At 39.4% G+C, this 18,932-nt stretch overlaps 1 protein-coding gene across 3 annotated transcripts in view; it reads left to right on the top strand.

Moving 5' to 3' along the window:
• Positions 1-18,932, top strand: part of Dis3l2 (DIS3 like 3'-5' exoribonuclease 2) — a 303,393-nt gene that overhangs the window by 144,483 nt on the left and 139,978 nt on the right. For all 3 annotated transcript variants that reach the window (XM_051154243.1, XM_051154242.1, XM_051154244.1), the window contains one exon: positions 1,645-1,818. In XM_051154243.1, the coding sequence (XP_051010200.1) occupies positions 1,645-1,818 (174 nt within the window). The remainder of the gene's footprint in view (positions 1-1,644; positions 1,819-18,932) is intronic.

Consider the following 18,932-nt stretch of genomic DNA (forward strand, 5'->3'; position numbering starts at 1 on the left):
TGTCCCTGAGGAGGACTGCCTCCATCTCTTAGTGGGCCTCTGTTTTATCACCTGGTAGGTCTTCAGTAGGTGTTTATGACAGCCTTGTTCTCTTGAGATCTTGCATTTGGAAACTTTTAACTCTGAAATCGAATGATTTTACTAGAATGTGTTTCTCTGGTGATTTTCTGTCTTAGTTCTTTCTGAGATGTTATCCAGCCTGTCTGAAACTCAACTTCCTTCCACTTCAGGACTTTGTCTTAGTAATGTTTCTGAAATGGTTTCTAGTCCTCCTGTCAGATCCTACCTTCAACTATGCCAGTATTAGATCCTTTTGATCTGATCTGTGTAGTGGTTGCTTGTCTTCTTGTTGTGACAAAACAACAAAACAAAACAAGAAGCCTGACAACATCATTGTTGGCAGGTTAGTCTTGGCTCACACTTTAAGGTATCATCCATCATAGTGAGCAGGAGGTGGCAGATGATATTATGTCCAAGATCAGGAATCAAAGTGGGATGAATGCCTGTGCTCAGGTCCTTTTCTCCTCTCTACTCACCGTACTACAATTATACTAACTTAAAAAAATATTTTATTAATTCACTCATATTACATCTCAATTGTTATCCCATCCCTTTTATCTTCCCATTCCTCCCTCCCTCTCACTTTCCCCCTGCTCCCCTCCCCTACGACTGTGACTGAGGGGGACCTCCTCCCCCCATACATGCTCATAGGTATCAAGTCTCTTCTTGGTAGCCTGCTATCCTTCTTCTGAGTGCCACCAGGCTTCCCCATCAAGGGGACATGGTCAAATATGGGGCACCAGAGTTCGTGTGAAAGTCAGTCCCCACTCTGCACTTAATGGTGGAGAATGTCCTGTCCATTGGATAGATCTGGGTAGGGGTTTGAAGTTTACTGCACATATTGTCCTTGGCTAGTGCCATAGTTTGAGCAGGACTCCGGGGCCCAGATCTGCCCATCATAATGTTCTTCTTGTAGGTTTCTAGGACCCTCTGGATTCTTGTATTTCCCCATTCTCCCATGCTTCTCTCATCTAAAGTCCCCTCTGACCTACTTTCCTGGTAGGTGAAGACTTTCATAAAGAAACTGTGGTACATTTACACTATGGAATACTACTCAGCTATTAATACTAACTTCTATGAATTATACTTTTCTTTCCCAGCCTGTGGAATAGTGCTGCCCATATGAGTCAAAGTAATCCCTCCCAGACATGCCCAGAGATTGGTTTCCATGGTGATTCTAAATCCCTCCATGTGGGCAGTCAAGATTACCCATCACAATCTGCCAGACAAATTTTCCTGAAATCTTTGTACTTCAATTTCAATGCCCCCACTTTTTCCCCACCCCTCCCTCATTATCCTCACTTTGTGTAGTTTAATCTCTGTGATCATTGTCTTTTATAGTGTCACTTTCCCTTTTTTGGCTGCCAGCAGGAATTTTGTTTCTGATAGTTCTATCATTCTTTTTACTTATTTCTGAAGTCCTCAAACCCAAAGCCTTTGAGACTTATGTATGTGAACTGTTGTTTCAAGTGCTTGACTCCCAAGGTTCATAGGATCATCAGCTGGTTGTACCCTTGTGTGCATTCTTGGCCTACATTTTACTCATTCATGAATACAATTGTCCACTCTTTTCTCTGTCCACAGGCAGCTGGCTAAGAGTCTTGGGCAAGCTGGTGAAATCGAACCTGAGACGGAAGGGATCCTGACAGAATACGGTGTGGACTTCTCTGACTTCTCTTCAGAAGTTCTTGAATGTCTCCCTCAAAGCCTGCCCTGGACAATCCCACCTGATGAGGTGGCCAAGAGAAGAGACCTGAGGTAAACATGGGGGCCACTTGGGAACAGCTGTCCCTGCTCTGTCCCCTCCCCTGATGTTTCTAGGCCCTGGGCTAAGCTGTTTCATTTTTTCATCCAATGTTTGGATTCAGTTGATAAGTCTGGTGCTTCTCTGTGCAGACAGAAGTCAGCAAGTTAGAGATTACCAACTGTATCCAGCCCAGTGCTTGAGCTCATTAACAGAAGGAGGATTTCAGCTTTTTACTGGTTTGAAAAGTTATAGCAATAATGAACAGTTATGAATAGTTACCAATCTTCCTAAAATGATATGAGATTCACAATCCCACATTGAGTCAGCTTGCAGTAGAGCACAGCTATGCATGCTTCTTTGCTTATGTATTGCTCAACCGTTCTGCATGACAGCTTCAAAGTAATTGCAACAGTAGTGTGGCCCAAAAATATTGACCCTCTGGCCTTTTGCAAAAAATGAGGTGTCTCTTCCTATTCTCTTCTTGCTGGGCCCCAAAGTCTCACTCATCACAAAAGGCAATGTCATCTGCTTAGAAGTGCTTCCTCTAAATGGGCCTCTCTAGGCACATAGCAGAGGACTCAAGACCTTGTGCTTGGAGTCTCATTTTAAAGCTTTACTTTTAGGTCTGGAATTTATTGGAAAGTACTTTTGTGGTATTTTTATAACAACATCTTCTTTGAAGATGTTTCTTCATTGTGGGATGTTAGTTCTTTTCTGATATTTCTCTTCAGAATTTGGTTTCAGTACTGGCATTAATTCTGGATGCCACATGGAGATACTTAGAACCAAGAAAGTTTTCATACAACCCACCACGGAGGCTGAGGAAGGTTTTTGCTAAGGTTATCCCGTGTCAGAGTCTTTTCACTGCACTTGCTTGCTCTGTAGCTGAACTTACGGTGCCTTTGGCTCCAAGGGTCCAGTACTCCACCAAGTTTGAGGGTACCTTTCTGCCCTTTCACGATTGTATCTTTTGGGAACTTACTCTCTCTTTTTTTTTTTTTTTTTTTTTTTTCTTTTCTTTTCTTTCTGAGAGTATGTGAACGAAATGAGATGATAGTCTTTTCCTACTTGTCAGTGTGGCTGATGGAAATATATAAATATATATTGTATTTGAGCTCATTTGGCTCAAGTGTGGTCCTGGATGTCAGTAATAACCTGCACCCCTGAGTTCTTGCTGATATATAGGGTGTTAACTCTTCCCAGACCTTGACTCTTAACTTTCTGGAACATTTGTTGTCTCATGTACAATTGAGAGGTTTACTGAGGGTTTTTTCCCCTGAATTTAGGACTATATAAAAAACTTTGATGAAGCCAAATGTATGGCACAGATTTATTTATTTATTTTTTTAAATATTTTTTTTCCTCTTTTATTATTAATTTATTCAAATTACATCTCAGTTGTTAGCCCATCCCTTGTATTCTCCCATTCCTCCCTCCCGCTTCCTCCCCATTCCCCTCCCCTATGTCTGTGACTGAGGGAGACCTCCTCCCCCTGTATATGCTCATAGGGTATCGAGTCTCTTCTTGATGACCTATTATCCTTCCTCTGAGTGCCACCAGGCATCTCCATCCAAGGGACATGGTCAAATATGGGGCACTAGAGTTTGTGTGAAAGTCAGATCTCCTTCTCCATTTAACGGTGGAGAATGTCTTGTCCATCGGCTAGTCTGGGTAGGGGTTCGAAGTTTACTGCCTATATTTTCCTTGGCTGGTGCCATAGTTTGAGGAGGACCCCAGGGCCCAGACCCACCTGTAGTTTTCCAGGACCCTCTGGATCCTTCTATTTCCCCATTCTCCCAGGCTTCTCATGAGAAGCTTGGCACAGATTTTTAATCCTAGCATTTGGGAGAGAGTTAGGCAGGAGATTATAGAGTTCTGGATGAGGCTGAGCTGTACAATATGATCCTATCTCAAAAGCCAAAGACCTTGGAGTTGGATATGATGAAGATATAGTGTATTCATGTAGGAAATTGGCTACGAATTTTAATAATTAGGGGAAAATAATAAAAATAAACCAAAATTAATGAGGAATGATTACATTTAAAAGCCTTCACTTACCAGGAAACTAGGACAGAGGGGAGGACATCCTATTGGGACTCTAGATGAGAGAAGCATGGGAGAATAGCAAAGCAGAAGGATCCAGAGGGTCCTAGAAACCTACAAGTAGAACATTATGATAGGTAGATTTGGGCCCAGGGGTCCCACTCAAACTAAGGCACCAGCCAAGGACAATACAGGCAGTAAACTTTAAACCCCTACCCAGATCTAGCCAATGGACAGAACATTCTCCACAGTTGAGTGGAGAGTGGGGTATGACTTTCTCACATACTCTGGTGCCTCACATTTGACCATGTCCCCTGGAGGGGGAGACCTGGTGGCACTCAGAGGAAGGATAGCAGGATACCAAGAAGAGACTTGATACCCTATGAGCATATACGGGGGGAGAAATCCCCCTCAGGAACAGTCATAGGGAAGGGGAATAAGGGGAAAATGGGAGGGAGGGTAGAATGGGAGGATACAAGGGATGGAATAACCATTGAGATGTAACAAGAATAAATATAAGTGAGTATATACCATTTGACTCTTTCTGCTTCTGGGTGAACTCACTCATTATGATCATTAATAGTTCAATCCACTTGTCCACAAATCTCGGGAATTCCTTGTTTTTAATAGCTGAGTAGTATTCCATAGTGTAAATGTACCACAGTTTCTTTATCCATTCTTCTACTGAGGGACACTTAGGCTACCCCCCTGTTTTTTCAAGACAAGGTTTCTCTTTGTAGCCTTGACTGTCCTGGACTCACTTTGTAGACCAGGCTGGCCTCAAACTCACAGTGATCCACTGGCCTCTGCCTCCCTGAATGCTGAGATTAAAAGTATGTACCACCATGCCTGGCTTGTGCTGATTTAATTTTAAATGTACTTTTACCCAAAATTTCTGCTTACAGAAATATATCCTACTAAGAGAAATGTACAAAGATGTATGAGCCAATATTTTCATTGCTGTTTTATTGTAAAGGGAAAACACAGTTGACACGGCTGAGTCCATCAGTAATAGAATGGCTTAACAACTCATGGGTCTGTCCATTTATATGATAACATGACCTCAGCTCTGCACAAGAGAGAATGGATCCATATGGTCTGTGTAGAGGGGAGGCCATGAGATACTGTTAAGTGTAGGAAGCAAACTGCATGTCAATGTGACCATGATCCGATTTTTGTGAAGTCAGTAACCCAGAGCTATATGACTACACACACACAGACACATACACAAAAAAATCACATGTATGTGTATACCTATATGTGCACATTAAAAGTATGTATGCCAAGAAAATGGAAGGAAGTAAATCAAGCTGATCACTTACATGATTAACATGGGAAATTGGTTGAGGGGAGCAGCAAGGGGACAGGGAAGAAATATTCTATTATTCACTTAACATACCATTCCATTGCTAAAAATCTTTAAAATAACTTCAAGAAATCATAACTACAAATATCAGAAGATAGATATATTCACTTTTTAAATGACCTGATTGTAACCTACAGAAAAATACTAAACATTTCAGTGGTCACAGGACCCAGAGTTGCTTCAAATTATCATTTTGTGGCTCCATCATTCCCTTGGTTTGGCCCATATTGCCTTGTGGGCTCAGCTGGAGACTAGGCCTTGCTCTGTGGAAAGCTCCTGTTAAAGTCTAGCTGTGCACACCAAGAAGGTACCAGAAGTAGAGGAACTTAGAGTTTTAAAACTCCTTTAATGTCCCAATGCTTTCACCCTCACTTCCTGTCTAAATTTTATGTTCTAAAATATAGATCAGATTCATTTATTCTTTTACATTTAAATTTTTTAAATAGCTTCTTGATGTCTAAAAATTGTAATGTCTAAACATTAATAAACATGCATTCCCACTAATGCATGCTTTTTAAAATTATGAAAAATTAATACATTACTAATCTTTTATATTATAAACCTAAACAAAAGTAGAAAAATAAAAATGAAACAAATATTAAATATTTTAGTATTTCATATGAATGGTATTAAAAACCCTGCTTTTTCATATTGATAGTTTTACTTTGGGTGAAAGCAGTTCAACTGGGTGTTATTGTTATTTTTAAACTCTTAACAACTTGTAGCGTGGAAATTTAATTATCTTATTATAAGTCCTATATGTTTTGTTTGTTTATATAGCATCTCTATATGTATCCATGGGTGCCCTGAAACATCTTATGCTCCACAAGAAACTCACAGAAACCTACCTGCCTCTGTCTCCCAAGTGTTGAAACTAAAAACATGCTCCACTATGGCTGGCCTAGTCTTGTTAATTTTGGCACTTGATTTTAATGATCTAGATAGATCGATATATAGATATACAGATAGATAATTTTAATACTTGATTTTAATGATCATAAATAACATACATATATACATACATACATAGATGCATACAGGCAGGTGCTCTACTACTGAGCTATATCTTTGTTTCTATCTTTAAAATAAAGTATTTTTTAAAGATGTAAACTGAGTTTACTAATCCATAATACTCATTTTTAGGTTGTCTTCAACAATTATATCTAAGTTTATTTGAAAGGTAATAAATCTCTGCTTTTCCTGTGTCAGTCAGTTCTTGTGGACTGGTTGGAAGTACTACATTATTAGCTTTGAGTTTGTCTTTTGAGACATAGTCTCACTGTGTAGCTTAAACTCCAGTCCTCCCGCCTTAAGCTCCCACATGCTAGAATTGTAGACATGTACCACCAAACCTAGCCTTAGATATTTTTAAAGAAGTTAAATCCACAGCAAACTCTTTGCTGACATAGTAAAAACTAGTTGTAAAATTCTGGTATGTAGATTGGGTCTGTGCATGTAGTTTGTACATAGATACAATTTTAGGCTCCAAATAATATGGTAATAGAAACATTTCAGCACATCTGTTAAGAACATCTAGATGTGCAAGGTTTTGAGTTTGACCCTAGCACTGAAGAAATAAATAAATAAAGAAAGAAAGAAAGAAAGAAAGAGAGGTTTCTTGTATGCTTAATAAATATAGTGCTTTGTTTTCAAATTCAGTAACCTTTCCCCTCAGTGTTAAAGTTCTATCTTCCCCTTAAAGGGACAGCCAGTATGTTTAGTTTTTCTAAGCACCTTGAAGCTCTTGGCAGCCATTGTGCAGTCTCAGCGAGGCTGTGATGAGCTTCTACAAGGAAAAGAAGTGCCTGATTTGCTGTGTTCCTGGTGCTACGGTTCCTGGTGCTCCTGGTTCTAGGAGCACTGATGTTACCAGTTACTGGTATCTTAAGGCTCTGCATCTTTGTGGTAATATTTTCAAGACCTGCTTATGTTATAAAGACTAATTTAGCTAAAACTAAATGAGATCTCTAAGTCCATGCAAGCAGGCATGACAAATACCTGGTAGATCACAGTTGACTCAGGAACCAACAAGAGAGCCCATGTCATGCACTTATACTGACCCATCCATGCAGTGAGGGCATTGGGGTTAAATCATGTATTTATGTAGTCTTGGGAATTTCTTCTTCTTTTTTCTTAAACAATAATAATGTTTATAAAGTAAAATCTATGACTCTGTTAATGTGTTTGGATCTGATTAGCTTCTTTGATGTGTGATAGGTTTATTTAGTTTATCAACCAACAAATATTGGTGATAGGCTATTCCTGGACACTGGGAATATGGTCACTAATAGAAATAGATGTGAGTTTCTGCCCCTCTGGGTCTTCTCCCTCAATCTCATGTGAAAGAACTTGAGTTAAATATATTAAGGAATAGTCAAGTACTTAAAATATTTAAATAGCTTGATAACTTTACTGGAGAGTAGTAGTTAGGATAAGTATTTGTAATAGCGTGATGCATTCCTTTCTGAGGTTCCCCTATCTTCAAAGGCATTTTTAAAAGCACTGTTCATTTTCTTCAGTTTGACCAAGGAACTTAGATTGAGTCCTCGTGTGTCCCGAGAAGTCTCTTACATTGAATAACTAACAGACATTCTCCAAGCTCCCAAAGCCACTCTTCTGTGTCTTTTCTGCTAAAACACTTACATATATTTAACGTGTGTGCAGTATATGTATATACATATACATATACACACACATACACACACACACACACACACACACACACACACACATATATATATATATGCATGCAAGCCACTGAAAAGATGAAGACAACTGAGGTTTAGCACTTTATCTTTAGAAAATCAGGTTCATACTGAGGTAAGTACTGCAGAGAGTGGCAGTGTAATATGGATGTGAACACACTGATCCAGTTAAGGCCGCTGGTTACTTGAACTTAGAGCTAAGAATTGAGGTAATATTTAGGGACTGGAGTGGCTGAAATTGTCTCCATCTTAGTGACAACTTTAACTACAGAAAGGCTATGTACCATCAGACTGTGAGATGCTTGACAAGACTTGGAAGCCATCTGCAGCTTCTTGCTCTCCTCTCTCTCGGGTCACCCTGCCTTGGAACCTGCAGTGTTCCTCTGGCTCTAGCTACGTAAGAGCTTCTACATACTCGTTTAGGTTTGGTATTTAACAATTATATTTGGAACAGAAAAGTTCCATCAATCTTTAAACCTCATAATCCAATTATGTCAGTAAAATTCCAGTTTTTTAGTCCAGTGGAATTGGGGTAATATTTTGCAAACTGAAGTTGAGAGAAATAGTGTTTATTTTGAAAAGAAAAATGGTTGGTTAGCAATTTTTAAGAAGTAATGCTGGTGTGAACTTGCAGGGGTGATCTGGCCCTTCTGATTGGGCTCACCATTCGTTTAGACTTTTGGCTCCCATCTCTGGAGAATCCCCACTTGCATAGCTTAGACTTGTAGCTCTTTTTAGCAGGGCACCTGAGGTTAAACAACACCAATCTTGCAAATGTTTGGGGACTAGGAAAATACTGTGTCCAAGGGGCTGCTGAAAATTGGTCCTATATGAGGCAGAGAAACCCCAGGGTCATTTCCAAGATTGACTGCATTTTTTCTTATTTCATTCATGTTGTTTTGTTTCCTTTGTTACTAAACTAGAATGGGAAACTGAAGCCTAAAAATTCAATTCAAGGAGAAAATGAAAACCTAAATACATTGGAGGGGAAAGTACCATGTTAACCTGATTTTTATGTTTTCCCAATAGCTAGTATTATTGCAGACATTTGAATCACATCACTGTTTGGTAAAGCCATGAGCTTCATTGAAGCAGGGATGATGTCTATAGCTTTTTACAGGAGAGCTTGTGGTATCTGTTTCGCTACTATTCCCTCAATAAAAAGGAAGCCCAGTGACCTCCACCGGACCATTACAAATGTGAAACTTGGCACTTAAAATTGCTTGCTCTAAATTTTCCAATTGCTTTCTCTCTCTCTCTCTCTCTCTTTTTCCATTTAATGTCGTTCTGCCAACTAGTGATTTTATTATTATAAACAGGACATTGTATTCACTTTTAAGAAGAAATATGAAGCTGGAGGTAAAATTACAAACTGCAGCTTCTCGGCTGCCAAAATAGAAAACAATGAACTAAAAATACTGAGCACAGAAAGGGTGTTATGGTAAAAATATTGAAATATCTTCAAGGTAGAGAGTTCCCAAAGAAATGTTCTTCTCACTCCAGGTAAAACCAGCCTTGAAATAGCAATGTGAAAGGAGAGTCACACAATACTAGCCTCCTTCAGGTCAAGCCTTCTGTGGGAAAACTTTCAAACATAGCTATCATTAAATGACTAATGACCTTATTATTTATCAGGAAGTCCAATGTGATTAAATTACCATTTAGAAAAAGGTTCCTTGGAGAAAGCAAGGTGGCAGCGTAGAAGAGCACTAGAAATCAGTTTGCCTTCCTTGAGGACGCTCTGGTGACTTGGGCAAGAGTGGGTAGGAGTAGTCATTGTTAGCTTTTGTAATGTGAATTTTTTCTGGCCAGATTAGAGTTTCCAGAGCATGTGTTCCTTGGGGTCTCAGAGGGTTCCATAAGTCATTTCTCATTTTCCTTGGGGTCTCAGTAAGGGTCATAGCAGAAGAGTGCTCCAAAGCAAGTGCTTTTGGAAAACAATGGGTTAATATATTTCTCTGAACCTTTTCTCCTGGATCATCTCAGGGAATTTGTGTGTTCATTAATATACTTTTTAAAATGCTGAACTACATAGCTCAGACCTTTCTGTAACCCTTAAACTGGCTAGAGTTCTTTGCTTCTGTTCATATAGAATTGTTGTGGAGGGGAGGAGTGGCTCATCCAGTGTTGGTAGTCATGGGCTCTTCAATGCGGAAGATTTATGGGCTGAGCCAACAGACTCAGGGGCTTATACTTCCAAAATCTGAGAACTCAGGACTCACAGCCTGAGAAGACAGACTCATAGTTCTGAGTTCTGAGAGGCTTATGCTTCTGGGTTCCTATGCTAGCAGCCCAGCACTCCATAACTAGTAAAATTCTCAGCTATAAGTAATAGCTAGCTCCAGCACTTAGTGTCAGCGAGCCTCACAGCTTTCAGCCTTTGGTGTTGAAACACTTGGCCCTTTCAATGGTAGATAGTGTTGCAGTTCCATGCCTTGGGCATCAGGACACCCGCCTCCAAAGTATGGTAGTTCCTAGTTATTTGAACCTGCAGTATCCACACTCACTTCTACTGTCTGAGATCTTGGCTCCTCTTGTAACAGTTCCCCAGACTTTAGCACAACTGACACCCTGTTAAGAGGCACCATGGCACCATTCTGACCTAAGAGCTCAGCATGTAGACTACAACACCCATAAAGCCAGGACAAGAGCTTAACCGTTATAGTTCATAGTTCTTGGAAAGTCCCTAAATACACTAACCTTGCTCTTTGGCTTCTATCACTCTGCTTATTGCTAATTGTTCTAGCTAATTGAAATGAGTCAACCAGGATATGGGTTTTGTGCATAAAAAGCCAAGAACAGTAAGGCTCTTGGCTACATGATTTGGGCAAGTTCCCTGTATAGCTGGCTGGCCTGCAAATAAAGACTTTCTATTGACTTTAAGAGTCCCATGTATTCTTTGAACCTCACAACACTCTATCACTTCTTTGTTACAGTTTTTGTCACTCTAACACAGTCCTTGTCATCAGCTACTTCTTCACAGCCACATGTTGTTATGCTGCTGCTGCCAGTTCTTCTGTCTTTCTTCACATTATCAGCTCAGCCTAATAATAATCACAAGAAGCAATAGTCTTTTATTGTATAATGTTTCAACAGGCAGGGCACATACTTCTGACTGACAAAAGTGAGCTAAACAACTAGAGTATATAGCAAAGAAGGTGAGTTTGGCATGGGTTATAACATGCAAATAAAGGATTGTGTTTTCACCAATTATTGCATAGCTTCCAGGTCCATCATGCTGGCTTCTTGTTGAGTTAGTCATGCATCATGTTCCTTTTTTCCTGTCTTGTGTGAGGATAGGTTCAGGGTCATCTAAAGGCACTTGGGCCCTTTTGCCTAGAATACTGCCTTCCAAGGCCAGTGCAGTTTGGAGCAGTAGTCACTGGAGCAAGACCTCCAGGAGAAGATGTCATAGCTGTTGTAGTGTTCTTGCAGCTGGAGTGTCCTCAGAGTCATCCTGAGCATTCAAACCAGCTGCTTTCTCTGAGAGCGGACTTGCCAGTTGCCAAAGAAATGGCTGATGAGTGGACAGTTTTCCACTCCAGGTAGCCAGGCATCAGAGCAGGGCTTATCTGCTCTCTCTACTGTTATTCAAAGGCCTGACTGGCATTCTGGGGGGATTTTGCTTATTCCATTCACAGGGAAAGCACCAACAACAAAAACAAAGCACAGTGGGTACTTAGAGCAGTCTTAAAAGCTCAACACAAAGTAACATTCTCAACAGCACTGAATGGGGCTTAGCAGTGCCCATCCAGGGCCCAGGGAGAGCTAGCTGTCTCTGACTGGCTTCACTTCTGGATCTCCCAGTGTATAACTTTGTGTTTGAAATGTCTTGCTGAGTTAATCAGAGACATCTTATTTGGGCATTTGAGAGAAAATAGTGACTACCTTCCACTTTCCCCTAAGAAGTAAATAAATATTGTCTCTTCCCACCAAGGCGCTGGTGGGCTTTAAAACTCAGTTACTCCATTGCCAATGGGACCCCATGCCATCCTTCCTTAACTAGAAGGAAGAAAGATTAGATTGTTTGGCATCTAGAAGAAGCTATTGGTGTCATTTGAAACTACTTGTAATATCACTCCTTTCATGCCAGTCCCAGCTTATTGTTTGTGAACTGACAGGAAACTCATAGGTAGTACCAAAGATTAGTGCATCCTCAGTGGAGTCCACAATCGCACATTCTCGATGGTAAGTGTGTGTTTCTTGTAGAGGTTTGCCAGCTCATAGAGCTTATGGGGAACAACACTACTCTCAGAAAAGTAGTCAAAGATGAGTGGATTCTATCCCAAACAGATGCAAAACTGCCTTCTGGCAGAGGAGACAGTTAATTTACATTTTATAGTATAGAAACATAAATGTGTAGGTAAGATGACTAATTTGTACATATTCTAAATAAAATCTGTTGATAATTACACTGATAACAAAAATTATTTCATCTAAATGGGTTAGGGTTTGGAGCAAATGAGGATGCAGGGAGCTGATTTGAAGGGTTCTCAAGTATTTTTGATTTTCATAGTGAGATTATTATTCAAATACAAGGAAATTGACCCTCTTTGATTGCTAATTTGTGGTGTCTTTCATAGTCACCCAGTCATGGACCCATTACTACTGTCTAATTCCATAACATTTCTATCATACACAGGAGAAATCTCCACTAACTCTCCATCCACCATCCCATGCCAGTTTCTAGCAATCATTCATGGACATTCAGTTTTCACAAAGTCTCTGTTCTAAATAGGCTTCTGTGTTTCCTAGCTGGCTTTTCTTTGACATAATATTTTCAAACTTCATTTGTTTTTTTATTTAAGATTTTATTTTATTTGTCATATACATTTATATTATTACACGAAGTAGAAATATCACATACAACAAGAAGAACCACAAAACAATCAGGATCATATGAGTGTTACATTCAAGGTGTTCTGGCTACTTGCATTTGGCAACTTTGTAGAAAACATCTTTTCTATCTTGGTGGGTCTAAAATTCTGAATGAGAATCAATATCTCGCATCTCTAATCACTGTCAACTCAAAACCTCTATCTAGACCTAAAAGCATCTTAACCCCTAAACACTTTAGGTTAATTGTAAGACTAAACTGTCTTATCTTCAACTTCATCAAAGACTTGAGAAAGAATGAAAGCTAATTACTTGAGTGAACCAGAAGTACAGGTCAGCAGCTTCCAAAATGAGAAGGGGAAAAAAAATTTACAGAGACAGTTTACTCTCTCTATAATGTTGGAGCTTCATCTTCAGCCTTTTGGCCCAATATAGCTGACAGACATGTTTGTGAGGCAAAGACTATTGAGGACTTGAACTTATCCTGTCTTGTCAGAGTTTGGCCATCAATTCTGCCTGTATCCAAGCTTGACCATTTTTAGGCAGAAATCTGTCTGTGACAGAAACGAGGATATTTTGCCCAGTGGCTTGTTTGCCATATTTGAAGCCATCTCCATAAGAAAGATCTTTGATGCTCATTATCTTCTTGAGATAGTCTGGATGTTGCCAGGAGTTAGCCTGTCTTGTTGTCAAAGAACCTTTAAGATATTAAAAGCTTCATAAATGCCATATTCTGTAGGTCTCTGAGTTTTGAAGACTTTATGTAACTATTTTACTTTATCTATCTATAGGATTGTATCTTTTTTGTTTGTTTGTTTGTTTGTTTGTTTGTTTTCGAGACAGGGTTTCTCTGTGTAGCCTTGACTGTCCTGGACTTGCTTTGTAGACCAGACTGGCCTCGAACTCACAGTGATCCACCTGCCTCTGCCTCCTGAGTTCTGGGATTAAAGGTGTGCACTACCACACCCAGCTTATAGGATCATATCTATCTGTTAAACCTAGGATATATATTCTTGTTACTAAAAATAGGCTCTTAATTAACATGACCATAATTTGATCAACTAACAAATGGCTTGTATTACTTAATTATCCTAATCAGCCTGCAATAGCACTTTCTAGGTATTAGAAGTAAGCTTTGTATTATAATTGAGTTGTATGGGTTCAGTGCCTCATATTAGAGTAGAAATATATATAATGTGTGTGTGGGGAATATTCTTAAATTTGAATTCTATATCAATATGTCAAAGTTAATCTTATTTTGTATCAGTATACAAAGTTCTATACCAATGAATTAAAGATAACCTTTTTTGTTAGTAACAAGTAAGGCCTTAGGTTGAGGAGTAGGTTTAATAATACTTTTTATCCTATCATCCCTATATATTTCTATATACTCCCCTTTCTTTTCAACCCCTATCTCCATATTTATGAAAGAAAGATAGAGGAAGAGAGACATCCCTGAGTCCAACCTCATTTTCTCTCCAAATAAGACAATCATAACTTAGAAGCAACTCCCAGTAAAAACAAGCATCTGTAGCCCAAAAGGGCAAACATAAACCTACCCGACCCCCCCCCCCCTTAGGGGAAATGGGGCATCGTTTTCTTAGGGTTTCTTCTGGCTGATTTGGGGCAAATAGTACCTTTGTAGGGGCCCAAATAAAATTGAGGAACATGGTTAATCAAGCCAGTAATAGCATTTGTGGTCCAGTTTTCAAATGTTGAGAAATTCCAGGCATAATAGAAGTTCTGTGTGGGACAGTCTAAAATACTGGACCAGTTTATATGGAAGCTTTCTTAGAAGCTATCCTGTTCTGATGAATCACAGCGGCTTCATCTGTTTTGTTGCATTGATCAGAACTTCATCTCTCTCCGTGCTGAGTAGTATTGTAGCAATGCACCACTTTTGCTCATCAGTTAGTGAAACATTGAGTTGGTTCTACTTCTTCACTAGTATGAATCATGCTGCCCTGGGGATTTAGATAGGGTTTTTCTGTGGATATGTGTATCAGTACTCTTAGGTATTGTCAATTGTGGAATTGCTGGGTCATGTGGTCAGTCTGTCAGACTGTTTTCCAAGTGTTTGCACCATTTTTGATATTCCAGTAACAGTGCACAGCAGTCTCGGTTGCTCCATTTCTCACCAGCACTTGTTACATTTATTTATGACTTAGCCATCCATCCTTGTGGATGTGAAGTGTTATCGTATTTTGGTTTTGATTTTCATATTTGTAATGACTGTTGATGCTGAATGTATTTTTAGGCAAATCTTGGCCATTCATAATGTCTTCTGTGATAAAATAGCTATGTAAACCCTCTGCTTTTTAATTTTTTATTTTTTGTGGTTTTATTGGTGGATTTTAAGGATTGTTTATATATTACAAATTCTAGTCATTTATCACATATACAAGTAGAAGATTGTCTCTCATTTGTTTGTCTTGTTTTTCTTTCACTCCCCTTACTTCTCTCCTTTTTCTTGTCTGTTTCCCCTCTCTTCCTCCCTTCTTTTTCAGACAGGGTCTTGCTTTGCAGCCTAGGTTGTTCTTACACTAGCTATGTACTCCAGGCTAGTCTTTTTAAAAAATATATTTTCTTGATTTATTCATATTAACATCTCAATTGTTATCCCCTCCCTTGTATCCTCCCATTCCTCCCTCCCTCCCATTTTCCCCTTACTCCCCTCCCCTATGACTGTGACTGAGGGGGACCTCTTCCCCTGTATATGCTCATAGGGTATCAAGTCTCTTCTTGGTAGCCTGCTATCCTTCCTCTGAGTGCCACCAGGCCTCCCAGTCAGGGGACGTGGTCAAATATGGGACACCAGAGTTTGTGTGAAAGTTAGACCCCACTCTCCACTCAGCTGTGGAGAATGTCCTGTCCATTGGCTAGATCTGGGTAGGGGCTTGAAGTTTACTGCACGTATTGTCCTTGGCTGGTGTCCAGGCTAGTCTTAGTTGTGTGATCCTGCTGCCTTGTTGCCCCACCACCACCATGTGTTAAATTACAGGTGTGCCTTCTTTGTCTTCCAATCACACCTATTCTAACCTATTGTAGGAGCATGGAAGTTTTAGAATTAGGGGTGTATAACACAGTGATAGTGCCTCCCTAGCATATGATAGACCCTGGGTTTAGTTTCCAGCTGAAAAAAGAAAGTACAACAACAAAAAGAATAACAGATGTTTCTAATTTCATGACTGCTAGCCTGTCTTCTTACATTGCTGATACTTTTGATGTCTTATTTTAGTAATTGTTGTCCAGGAGATCACAATTTACACATACTTTCTCTAAGAGCTTTAGAGTATTGATATATTGATGTTTGTGATAAATTTTCTATTGATTTTTGTAAATGATGTACAGTAAGCATCCAATTTCTAGTCATCTCAGCAATACAGGAAACAGCTATTGTTTTTATTTTTATTAGTTTTTCATGTGTACGTGGTGTGTGTTTGTGTGCAAGTGGGTACATGTATGCATGTTTGTGTGGAGGCCAGAAGTTGATGTCAGGTGTCTCCTTCAGTTGCCCTCCACCTTATTTTGTGAGGTAAGGTCTTCCACTGAATCTGGAGCTCCCCAACTCAGCTAGACTGGCTGGCCAGTGTGCTCCAGGGATCCCTGTCTTTGCCTTCCCGGCACTGGGATTACAGGTGTTCACCACAGGTTCTAGTGGACATCAGAACTCACATCCTCATCTTTGTGTATGTAATACTTGCTATATAACTGAGTCATCACCTCAATCCCTTTTGGTTAATTTTTAAAGTTAGTAAACAAAGTAATAGGTTCCATTGTGGGTTTTTTCAGAGATTTGCATCATTATACTGTGTTCTTATTGTTGAAATGATTTTTCCAGATTGGATTATCTTGTCACCCTTACTGAAGATATGTTGATCATAAACGTACAGGCTTATTTGTGGATTCTCAGTTCTGTGTTTCTACTAGTGCCATGCTGCCTGGATTACTGTTACTTGTAATAAATTTGGGAACAGAGAAGCACACATCTTTCAACTCTACTTTTTTTCCTTTAAGATTTTGTCACTATTCTGAGCTTCTGTCCTGCATTTCCCTATGAATTTTAGATCAGCTTGTTAATTTGAGGGAGCAGGAAACAGAATCTGGTTAATAATTGTGTTAAGCCTATAAGATCAGTTGTGTTGCCAACTTAGTGTTGACTTCTCTGATGTTTTTCTTTTTGTTAATTTTTTCACTGATGTTTTATAATATTCAAATACATAAACTTTCATCTTTGTGCTAAATTTACTCCTATACAAAATTTGGTTATATGGTAAGTAAGATTGCTTTCTTAATTTCTTTTTCAAATTGGTCTTTGTTAATATTTAGAAATACCATCAGTATTTCCATGCATAAATTATGTAAGCTGTGGTTTTCCTGAACTCATTTTTGGCTCTAATTATTTTGAATACTTAAGATTTTCTTTACTTAGAATTCATGTCATCTGCAAATGCAAATAGTTTTACTTCTTACTTTCTAACCTGGTGGATGCCTTTTGTTTCTTATCTTATTCAGTTGCTCAAGCTAGACCCAATAGTGGGTGAAAATGTTTGGGAGTGGGCTTCTGTGTCCTGATCCTGATGATTGCAGTAAACATTTAGTTTTTAATTATTAATTATAATGCAGACTGTAGGGTTATTGTGAATTCCTCCTGTCTTGTTGAAACTAACTATTCCCTTCATGTTCTAGTTTGTTTAGTATTTGTATTTTCTTTATAAGAAAGGGTAGTGGATTTTGTCAAATTTTTTTCTACTGAAATGATTGTGTAGACCCTTAGGACTATTTTAGGCTTTCCCTAAGTCCTCTGTGGACAGCTCTTTTCCAGGTCTTTTTTTTTTTTACTTTTAGTTAGATGATAATAATGATGGTGATGATGATGATGATGATGATGAAGAAGAAGAAGAAGAAGAAGAAGAAGAAGAAGAAGAAGAAGAAGAAGAAGAAGAAGAAGAAAGTGTTGTAATGTTTTTGTGTTGAGTAAAGTCCAATACAGTTAAAATTAAACAATTTCTAAAATGGGTGATTTTTAAGGGAAACATCCATGGAGTTGCTTATCTTTCCCTGACCTGAAGACTGTTGGTTTTCAAGGCTACTACAAAGATGAGGCAGGGACAGCAGACCTATGGCGGCTTGGATGAGAAGAGCCCCCATAGGCTTATATTTCTGAATACTTGGTCTTCAGTTGGTAGAACTCTTTGGTAAGGATTAGGAGGTGTGGCCTTGTTGGAGAAGGTGCATCACTAGGGGTGGGCTTTGAGGTTTCAAAAGCCTATACCATTTCCAGATAGTTCTCTGCCTCCTGCTTGTGGATCAGATGTATGGGCCTCATGGCCCTACTGCTCCAGGGTCATGCCTGGCTGCTGCTACCATGCTTTGTGCCATGATGGTCATAGACTCTAACCCTCTAGGACTGTGAACTCTAAATTCTTTTATAAGTTGCCTTGATGATGTTCTGTCATGACAATAGAAGAGTATCTAAGAGACCTCTTAAAGCTCACTGTTCCTGTTGACTTTTTTTAAAAAATATTTTTGGGCTGGAGAAGTGGCTCAGCAGATAAGAGTACTGGCTGCTCTTCCAGAGGTCCTGAGTTCAATTCCCAGCAACCACATGGTGGCTCACAACCATCTATACTGGAATCTGATGCCCCCTTCTGCCCTGTAGGCACATATGCAGATAGAATACTCATATGCATAAAATAAATAAATAAATCTTAAAAAAAATATTTTTACCTCACATTCTTATAAGCCTTTGGCTAAGTTGTCAAATTCTGAAAATATTGAGCTAGGTAATTTTTATTTAAAGAGTTATTGCATCTATATAGTAAGTACTTTGAAGAGGTCACTCTCTTTTTAATTTTTTTTTAATTTGTTCACTTTACATCTCAATTATAGGCCCCTCCCTTGTCGCTTCCTGACCCCACCCTCCCTTCCTCATACCCTCTCCCTCCCTCCCCTAGTCCTCAGAAAGGGGAGCCCTCCTCCCCTAACATCTGACCTCAGCCTATCAAGTCTCATCTGTACTACCTGTGTCCTCTTCCTCTGTGGCCTGGCAAGGGGCCAGAGTCCATGTCAGAAGTAGTCCCTGCTCCCTATATTGTGGGACCTACAAGCAGACTGTGTTGCCTATCGACTACATCTGAGCAGAGGGTTTAGGTCCTCACCATGCATGGTCCTT

The sequence above is a fragment of the Acomys russatus genome, chromosome 12 (genome assembly GCF_903995435.1).
Source record: "Acomys russatus chromosome 12, mAcoRus1.1, whole genome shotgun sequence".
Lineage (NCBI taxonomy): Eukaryota > Metazoa > Chordata > Mammalia > Rodentia > Muridae > Acomys > Acomys russatus.